Source organism: Melopsittacus undulatus, chromosome 4, assembly GCF_012275295.1.
Source record: "Melopsittacus undulatus isolate bMelUnd1 chromosome 4, bMelUnd1.mat.Z, whole genome shotgun sequence".
NCBI lineage: Eukaryota > Metazoa > Chordata > Aves > Psittaciformes > Psittaculidae > Melopsittacus > Melopsittacus undulatus.
Window position 1 is genome coordinate 9,031,868 of NC_047530.1, and position 9,905 is coordinate 9,041,772.

General features: G+C 50.0%; 2 protein-coding genes across 2 annotated transcripts in view; one reads left to right on the forward strand and one right to left on the reverse strand.

The window, feature by feature from the left end:
- CDAN1 (codanin 1) overlaps positions 1-4,129 on the reverse strand; it is a 32,049-nt gene extending 27,920 nt beyond the window's left edge. The window contains exons 1-2 of the mRNA XM_034062522.1: positions 4,034-4,129; positions 174-874 (exon numbers count right to left, since the gene is read on the reverse strand). Of these exons, the coding sequence (XP_033918413.1) occupies positions 174-874; positions 4,034-4,129 (797 nt within the window). The remainder of the gene's footprint in view (positions 1-173; positions 875-4,033) is intronic.
- Positions 4,130-4,433: 304 nt separating this feature from the next.
- On the forward strand, positions 4,434-7,368 carry LOC101868974 (uncharacterized). Its single transcript, XM_005143903.4, has 2 exons — positions 4,434-4,977; positions 6,379-7,368. Exons 1-2 carry the CDS (start codon positions 4,509-4,511, stop codon positions 7,035-7,037), a joined length of 1,128 nt encoding a protein of 375 aa, XP_005143960.2. The 5' UTR covers positions 4,434-4,508; the 3' UTR covers positions 7,038-7,368.
- The last annotated feature ends 2,537 nt before the right edge of the window (positions 7,369-9,905 follow it).

A 9,905-nucleotide genomic window follows, 5' to 3' on the forward strand; every position in this document is an offset into this window, starting at 1 on the left:
TTCTCCTCATGCCAACCATGACAAAGTAGCTGAGCAAGGAACCCAATAGCCAGCCCCCGGGTGGTGTTTATTATAGCATCTTCCCTCTGGACACACACAGTAGGGTAAGCTAGTCAAGGAACAGTAACCTGCAGCACAACCTGAAGGAGGCAGCAAGGCAGACTTGCTCTTACTTTGTCCAGCCAGAGGCAGCACCCATGGGTGGAAACTCCTCCAAGTTGTTAAGATTTAGCTGGCTGGGTGGGGATCTGGCAGAAACAGGAGGCACCTCACTCCGCTTCCTTCTCCCTATACCCCACGATACACTGTCACTCTTTCCATCTTCCTCTTCAGTAAGGCAGTGCCCCAGATCCCGAGCTACCGGACGGCCAGAGGCACTGACTGAGCTGCTGCCTTTCCTTCGGCCTCGTCTCACTGGCAGGACTTCAGGTGTGGCTGTGAGGAAGCTGCCCAAGCTGGCCTTCTGAGATGACCGCTTCTCGCCATGGCTAAGCAGAGGACTGCACCCAAAGCTTGGGCTGCTGCTGGAGACCGTGCTAGGGAAGTCACCACAAGGGCTCGACAGGCTTGACCCAGAAAAAGAAGAGGAGCTGCTGGATGCCACAGCAGGAGAAAAGCTGGTATCTGTGGTGCAGGTGGTTACCAAAGTCCTTTGGGAAAAGAGCTGCACACGGCTGCTAGGGGCATGGCCTGCCCTCCTTTCTGATCCTGTCCTTTGGCTTCCATGGGCCTTGGAATTAGGAGTTTTAGCAGGAGTAGAGGGTCCATTAGTCAGGATCTGGCTGGTCTGCTCCCTTAAAAAATTTAGCAGAAAAGGCACAAAGTCTTTCTGAAGCAAACTAAGAGATACGAGCTTCTCATGGATGTGGTTCTCCTGCAAGGGAAGAGGACAAAGCATTAACATAAAGAAGCTGCCTGGTTCCTTTTGTCCATGAGCCCACTCTTTTAAGTAGTAACTGTGGAACTGCAATACCCAGTAAAAAAACAACCTGACTTGTCAAAGCAGGTCACTGAAATTCAAGGGATGCTAGCACTGCTCACAGATCTGAAGCTCAGTCTCCACACAAGCCATTTTGTCTGAAGTTTTCTGAGGGAGTCATTCACTTTGGTCTCTGACTGGGAAACAGTGGATCTGTTCCATGGAAACATCACTAATACTGAAACTAAGGCCAGTGAAAACTGGAAGCAACTGGTACCTTTAAACCAGCATTTCAAAGACTGAAGCAGCTAATTCCAACAGAAAAACCTAAATCTGCAGCTTCATCCCATTTCCTTATGAATGCCACCTGCTTTCACAGGGGAGTGCTGCAACAACAACCATTCAAGCACTTCGACTCCTGCAGTACCAAACACAAGACCAATGCTGCTCTTCCATTTCAATTAAATTATTTTGCTCCCATGAGACCTCACAGAGGTTGAAACAGAGACAGTGCAACTTTAAGGTACCTGCAGTTTATACTCATGAAATTTAAAACCCAAACCAAAACACAAACTCAACACATTTAAAATCTAAACAGCTGGTGGTGATCTTAAAGGGTAAATCTAGACAAAAAAGACTTCACGTTACATGCATAGTTCAAAGTTTTGCACACTGGGTACAATTTCTTTTGTTTGCAACACTGCACCAGGTTTCTATTTCCTCAAAGCTGGATTCAGTGACATTTACGAGAAGCAGCTCTCAGAGGCAACAACTTATTCCCTACTAATATTGAAACAATTGCAGACATATTCCTGTTTATTTGTGTTCACACCTCCACTAGATGCAAAGTCAAGAAAGCAAATGCTATTTCTGAAGGATGCTTTCTAATGAAACCAGGCAGTGACAGTGTGGCCATGACTGGACGCCTATAACCCTCGACACCTATGCCGAAATTCACATGTGACAGTATGAGACCAATTCAGCTTCCTGGAGAAGCAGAAGACACCGACATCACCTGGATAACAAGCCCAACAGCCAAGGCTCACTGCTTTAGCATTCCATCACCCCGTGAAAAAACACAGGTGAGAACACAGTCCACAAAGGTGTCAGAAAACCCAACCCCTTACCAGCTCCAGTACAAAACTGCCATGAAAGCTAGTGCAAAATGTAGCTTGCCATTTCCTGGGGTGCCCCCGAGTTTAGAATCAGAAAATCATAGAATAGTTGCGTTTGGAAGAGACCCTCAAAGGCCATGTAGTCCAAACCCCTGAAATGTGCAGGGGCATAGAATCACAGAATAGTTACAGTTAGAAAGGACCTTAAGATCATCTAGTTCCAACCCCCTGACATGGGCAGGGACACCTCACACTAAACCATGTCATCCATGGCTCTCTCCAACCTGGCCTTGAACACTGCCAGGGATGGAGCATTCACAACTTCCCTGGGCAACCCATTCCAGTGCCTCACCACCCTCACAGTAAAGAATTTCTTCCTTAGATCCAATCTAAACTTCCCCTCTTTAAGTTTGAATCCGTTACCCCTTGTCCCATCACTACAGTCCCTAATGAAGAGTCCCTCACTAACATCTTTATAAGCTCCCTTCAGATACCTAGAGGCTGCTATGAGGTCTCCATGCAGCCTTCTCTTCATCTTCAACTAGATCAGGTTGCTCAGAACCACATCCAGCCTGGTCTTGAATGTCTCCAGGTATGGCACATACACCACCCCCCTGGGCAACCTGTGCCAGGCTTTTACCACCCTCATTGTAAAGAATTATTTCCTCATGTTCAGGCTGAATCTTCCCTGTTTGAGTTTTAAACCATCATGCCTCATCCTATCCCAACAGGCCCTGCTAAAAAGCCTCTCTCCCTTACCACAGAGGCACAATACCAATTGCAGTCTGTGCTATGCACAGGGTCAGGAGTTTCTGCAGCCGACTTTCCAGAACACAGTTTGCTTTCGCTCATCTTCTCTGTGCAAGTTAACAGAAGTCTGACTCCTCCATGGCCAGATAACGGCAACCTGTCAGCAGTCACAAAGCTTCCTGCAAGCCTTTTATCCTTCACACTCCTCCCCAGTGCAGACCTACCTGAGCTGGCAGCGGCTCAGGCTTCCTGAACCTCCACAGGTCTGCTCCTGCAAGTCACAGTTTAAGACAACTTAAAATGCTGGTCCCTTCTTCCCGCACGAGTTTAGTTAGGATGACAGTGATAAATGAGTAGTAACTCATGTGGGTGACAGCAGCGAGTTTTGCTTTTGACCACTATGTAACATGCTCTGAGGGGCTTAAAGCAGAACATGCTTTACTACAGGCTAGTGGCAGGTGTCCTGCCTGTGACAGGGGGTTGGAACTACATGATCTTTAAGCTCACTTCCAAAGCAAACCGATTCTATGGCTATCGGTGAAATACAAGCACTCACAGTCCATCTGTGGTTGCAAGCACTCCCGTTACCGCAGGAACACAAGCTCTCCATCCGAAAACGCAGCCTGCAAACCCCCCGAGAACCGTCTCCCAGCGCTGACAGACCCTCCCCAGCACACAGCGGGACCAGCAGCCGGCCGGGAGCCGCGGTGGGCTCTGCACCGAGCGCTGCGCCTGAGCCATACCCGGCTCCCCCGTCTCTCCCCGCGCCCTTCCCCGCCAGAGCCGCGGGAAGCGCCACCCGCCGTGCCCGCGCCCTCCCTCAGACACCCGCTCCGCTGCCACCCGAGCCCAGGGCCGCCGGCACCGCCTGCGGCCACGCTCCTGCTCAGCGACCGCCAGCTCCCCCCCCCCCCGGAGCCTGCAGCGCCCGCCCCGAGCTCGGCCCCATGGATCTGACCGGCTGCCGGTGGCAGCGCGCCGCTGGCCGCCTCGCCTTCCCGCCGCGCTGCTCAGGGCCCGCCCGCTACTACAGACGGAGCCCGGCCCCATGTCCCGGCCGCAGAAGGGCCGCTCACCGGGCCCCGGTCTGTCCCGCACGGGACTCGCCCCTCACAGCAGCGGGGAGCGGCCGCCCCAGTCCCGGAGCGGACAAACTTTCCCGCACGGCCCCGCCGCGCAGCGGAGGAAGGAAGAGCTGGCGGTGGGTGGGCAGGAAGGCCGAGCAGACACCATGACCGCCGCGCGTTACCTCAGCTGGGCGGTGGCCGTGGCCGTGCAGCAACCACCGCACCACGGCAGCGACCGCCACCTCCTCCCGCAGCAGCAGCTCCAGCACCGCCGCCATTCCCGCCTCCCGCCGCCGCCGAGCACGCGCACAACCCGCGGCGGGGCGGGCCCGTCGGGTGCCGTCCCCGCCCTCCTGTCCCCGGCGCGGGCGGGCGGCCGCGGGGATCCCGGCGGGGGGGGCGGGCAGGGGCGGGGCGGGCCGGGCGCGGGGCCGAGCCCCCTCCCCATGTCAACACGCGGGGCACGGGGCGCCTGCGCCGGCCCGGGCGCGTCTTTTCCTCTCATGCGCGGTATTTGCTTCCCCGGCAGGGCTCGGGGCCCGGCCTAACGGCGGCGGCCGGGGGCCGGGGCCGGGGCAGCGGTGCCACCCCCCGCCGCTGCTCCGCGCCCTCCCGCCGGCCCCGGGCGGGGTCCGGCCCGTCCCCCTTCGGCGGAGAATGGCCGAGGAGTCGCCGAAGCGGCGCAAGGCGAATTTCAACGAGGCGGAGACGGAGGTGCTGATCGAGCAGGTGCTGAAGCACGAGCAGCTGCTGTTCGCGGCGGGGCCCGGTCGCGCCTCCCCGGGCCAGAAGCGGAAGGTGTGGGAGCTGATCCGGCACAAGGTGAACCCGGTGGCCGCTTGTCCCCGCGACGTGGAGGACCTGAAGAAGCGCTGGCGGGACCTGAAGCGCCGCGACCGCAGCAAGCTGTGCCGGCTGTCGCAGGGCTGCGGGCCGCCGGCCCCCACTGCCCTCGGCCTCCTCCTGGCCCCTGAGGAGATGCCGCCCGCCGCCGCGCCGCCCGCCCGCCGTCACCACCACCACCACCACCACCGCGCCTACGGCTCCCTGCTGCCCGCCGAGGCCGTGCCCATCGTCGGTGGCATCGACACGCTGGAGCTGCCCGGCGCCGTCGTGGGGGAGATGGGTGAGTGCGGGACCGACCCCCGCCGCGCTGCCCCGGACCCTCTCCCCGGTGCCTTCCCTGCGGGAGTCCCAACAGCCGATTCCCGGTCTCCAGGGAGGGACGGCGCTGAGCGGAGCGGGCTGGGAGCTCAGTGCGTGCGCGCAGCGGGATGTGGGTACCAGCCCTGCCTGAGAGCGCCTGCTTTAGATCACTGCCTTCTGTCTTTAAAGTGCGAAACGTACATGTGCACGCACATGTGGATCATAAAGGTGCATCAGAACAGCCCCTAGGACTAAACCCTGTCCCGTAGTGATATCTGTCAATGAAGCATTAGACCCAGCCGCCTGTGTTCACTTACTTACTCTTGCAAACGCGAAAAGCCATGCCAGCGTGCAGATGTAGGCAATACAGAGTGCTACGAGGACATAACTTTGTGTGTACCAGAGAGACGTTTCATTAGTGAGCTGGAAGGATCAGCTCCAGTACCAAGGGGTTCCTTGCAATTGCAATGCTTTGATAATGCTGTTACTGCTTACCACGCGCAGATAGAGCTTGAAATGAGCTTGCAGTGAACTTTGGTTCTTGAACCTAAAACTCAGTTTCTGTGGTGGGGCTGGTAAGGGATCTGTAGCATGCATATACATGGTTAGCTGGTGAATGCATCTTTATGGTTTTCTTCCCATTTATTGAGATAATAAGTATTCTAAAAGCATCAAAGATAATGCAGTGCGAGTTGCAGCGTCTTGGTTTGGGGACTGTTGTGTTCAGAGTATAGAAAATTTGGCAGAAAATCAACCCTCGTGTTCCAGCCAGTCCTCAGGGATCGGAGGAGCTGGATGCAGCCAGGCTTGATTTCTGATCATGACCAGTCTGAGACTATGCGTCTGGTCACATTCAATAAGAACTTGCACAAGCTGCACAATCAGGTCATATTCTCATCCTCTGCCTTGGATACAGAGTTCAATGTCAAATTTATACTTTTGAGAGAAGTGGAGGTGCGACTTGTCAAATGACATGTTGCTGCTGCCATAGATGTTGGGGGGGGAGAAGCCACTTTCTCACTTTATAGAATGTTTGGGTTGGAAGGGACATTCGGTATATTTGTTGTATGTAAATGAGGAATAATGGGCGTTTCAGTCAGGCTGCTCAAAGGCTATGGGTCTTGTGCAAGGAACAGAACCATGAAACACTAGCAGCACTCCCTCTTCAACCCACCTGAGGCAGCATTAAGGGCCAAGCAGCCTCTTGGCCTGCATCAGGGTGTTGCAGATACCACACCTCGTTAATCCCTTCATCACATATCTCATTCTTACAAGTACTAATGTTAGCGCTTAGTGCATGAGAACACATTTCACTGACCACAGGGTCATGAAGTTTCTCATTGTCTCTTGTTTGCTTTTCCTTATCCTCCCTCTCCTCTAGGGTTTAATGATGATCCTGGCCCATCTCATCAATCCAGTCTTGAGAAGATGAACCTCAAAGAAGAAATAGTAGTGAAGGTGGTAGAGCCAGAAGAAAGCTCTGAGGACATGGCAGTGGTTCCACCTAGCCAAGAACAGCTATCTTTTCTGGGGACATCAGGCGGTGGTTCCTCTGGGAAAGTAAAAGCCAAAACAAAAGGCAGGTCCCAGGCAGACCAAAATGAAATAAGTGAAGAGGACCTGGTGCAGATTCAACAGACCCAGATGCAGGTGATCCAGTCTGGTTTTGACAGTGTCAACCACAATCTTCGGCTGCTGCAGCAAGGCATGCAAGATCTGAGTAACAGCCTCAGCATCATGGCACATACGCTTGTTGCTATCAAAAACGTCTATGTGAAAAACAACACTGGCCCCACCACGTATGCCACCACGTCTACACAAACCACGGCTGGGTACCTGAGCCCAGGATCCCCCCAGGTCTCCCCTGCTGAGGGCAGAGGTAGAGCGCAAGTGGCTGGAAGCAGCAGCAGAAGCAGCAGCTGCAGCTCCAGCTCCATGTCACAAGAACCAGGTCCTTCTGAGTTTCCCAGGCCCCCCCTGAGAACCATTAAGAAAGAACATCCAAATGGCTGCTACTACTTCTGCTTTGCAGATATGTAAAAACTTGAATATATGTAAAGTGACTGTGCTGTTAGGTGCTGTTATATGTTCTGCTCCGGCCTGTGACTTTGAAGGAGCAAAATGGACTTGCCTCCCACATTTTTCCCAGTGGGAAACATTTCACTGTAGGTGGCATTAAACACTAATTTCCAGTCTCCTGTTTGTTAACTCTGTTGAAGCTGGCTAATTTTAATTCTGTTTTCTTTATCCTCTTACTCTCTAAAGAAACCAACCAAACAAAAAACATTTATTTTGACTAAGACTCTTGTCTGTATCATCCTTTGTTTAATGTGACCTTTCAAAAATAAAAGGCATGAGAGTGGGGTAAAAAGTAACACTATGGTTACTGATGGGCAGGAGCTGTCTTACACAAGTTGCTTCATTTTTTTGATTAAACAAACCTCAAAAGTTGTTAATTCTTTAAGTACTTGCTTTTTCTAGTAATTATAATGTTGGGTGGTTCTTGTGTTTTTTCTTTCAAGTCTGAGCTGTGCAAGGCATCGCAGGAGGAGTTTGAAATCTGTGCTTACTCTAGGAATGTTTTAGGGCTGAGCTGTTATTCATGAATATGCTCCTCAGAATTCATAGAGCATCGTTCCAATTGGCTGTAGTTCATTCCCAGCTTGTCAAATGCACCCTTCCCTCAGAGGCACTTTATTAGTAGGGTAGGCTCTTTCTTCTCACGTGGTTAAAATAGAGAAATACAGCAAAAAATAGTAATTGATGAGTGACGCCTCGTTTTGACATGGAATAACTTTTCCCCATATGGTTTATAAGCAGGCTGTATCTTCACCATATTTCAAAAGCCTTCTGGAATCAATGTCAAAACATTTGAAATATAGAAACCAAAGAAGTTTCTGCATTGTTTTACATTAAATGGAAGCTAGAGTTGCTGTTAAACAAATGTCAGGAGGCAGCAGCTGACTTTGTTCCAGACAGACCAAATGCTTCTGCATAGTTATGAAGCTTTCATCTTTACCTGTTGGAGAGATGAGTAGAATCTTCCATTCTCTTAACTATGTATCAAGGAAGAATAAAGACAAGAGTTGGAGCAAAAAGTAACCTGCTAAGTGTCAGCTCTGAAAAAAAAAACATGAAGGAATCATTTTATCCTAATGTGAAAAAGAAAAAATCTCCTTTTCACATTTAGATGGAGAAAGCTGATCACTGGCACTACTCTTGAGGTGTGCTTAAGTTTATTATGTTTAACGCTTATATATTACTCTACTTTGCACAATTCAAAATTAGCAGAGGTGCTGTGTTCCTATGTCCTGTGCCCATACTGGAGGGGAAACAAAACCCCTCTCACCTACAACTTTGTGTGATGACCTGAAAAATCATGCAGATCCTCTTCTTTAAGCATTTTGACCAGTATTAAAGCTCTATGGATATATTTGGCCTATAGCAATGACCTTGGCCTATAGCAATGCCCAATGGCCTATAGCCTCTAGTTTTCCAGTCATTTGGCACAAGCGTTACTGCTGCCAGACTTCAGCAACTACAAATAGTATAGAGGATTGTAACCTAATTGTCCCTCTCCTAGCAGCATAGGAACATGTAATCATAGGGTAAGGTACGTCATTTCAGCAGTCAGCTTTGGCAGAGCTGTCTCACTTCTGCCCTTAAACCATTATGGCATGCCCACCACAGACATAGATGACTCAAAACCAGACAGCTGCTGCCTAATAACATGTGAACACAGAGTGTTCATGTTGTGTTTCTCTTCAGTATTATAGATGGTGTAAAATATGCAAATATCTCACAACATTAAAACATGTACAGCACATTGTTAATTGAGATTAATGCCTTGAAGTAAAGGCAGTTCTCATTTTCAGGTCTACCTTAACAAAAGGAGATGGTGTGGGTCACAGGTATCACTACCTTAATTGCTGGCTTTAAAAATGGGAAAAAACTAATCCTTCTAAATCTGGTTATTGAGTCAGTGTTGTTAAAAGCTTTATAAATTAACCTGTTGGAAGCATTATTTCTCTCCCCATTAGTACAGATGGGCTCTCCAGAGCACTGTTTGCTGCAACTGCAGAAGATACCCTTCATTTGTGTTCTCATGGACAAAGAAACCAATTAACACTACTGTGACATTCCAGGTAGATGAGTGAAATGCGATCTGAAGTTTACCTGGTCCTTTTGGGCAGCAGTTTGAGCTTGTCTGCATTGCAACAGCCAGTTCCTACCTGTCTGGCTTTTAGTGTTTCAGTTCTTTCTCCAGTTGCTAATTCGCGAATTTCACTTACTACAGCATTTCTAGGGAGAGGCCATTTGTGTACACTACATGGCATTCTCATGTTCAAGTTTAAACGAGAGGCAGCTACAGTACAAGTGCAGAGAAGCACAGCAAGATGCGAAGAACAGAGTGGGCAGGTTGGATCTCCTGTATGAATGAAGATGACAAGCCAGACAAGGCTAACAGACACTTCAGTGACCAGACAGCTACCAGACCCCAACATCAATCTGCCACAGCATCTATCTTTATTTCAATCTTGCTTTTTCCCCCAGTCTGTCAGTTGTACTGCTAATGTATACTGGAGCCAGATCAAAATCACTCCTCCATTTCTGTTATGATCCACATGTAAGTATTTAAAATAAGAAAAGATACCAAGCTACCTGTCACCAGTACAGAGTGTGCAAAGTTGCTGTCTTCATCTTCAAATTAATGCTATTCTATTAGCATTATATATGTAGAGAGAGTATATATATATATATATATATATATATATATATATATATATATAAATTGCTGTTTCTTCATATGCTCTTTCTGTGATCAAATGATTATTCTGTTTGGAGCATCAAAAGCACACACCATTCAGAAGCATGCCATTAAATTTTTGACTGCTCTTATCAGAAGAT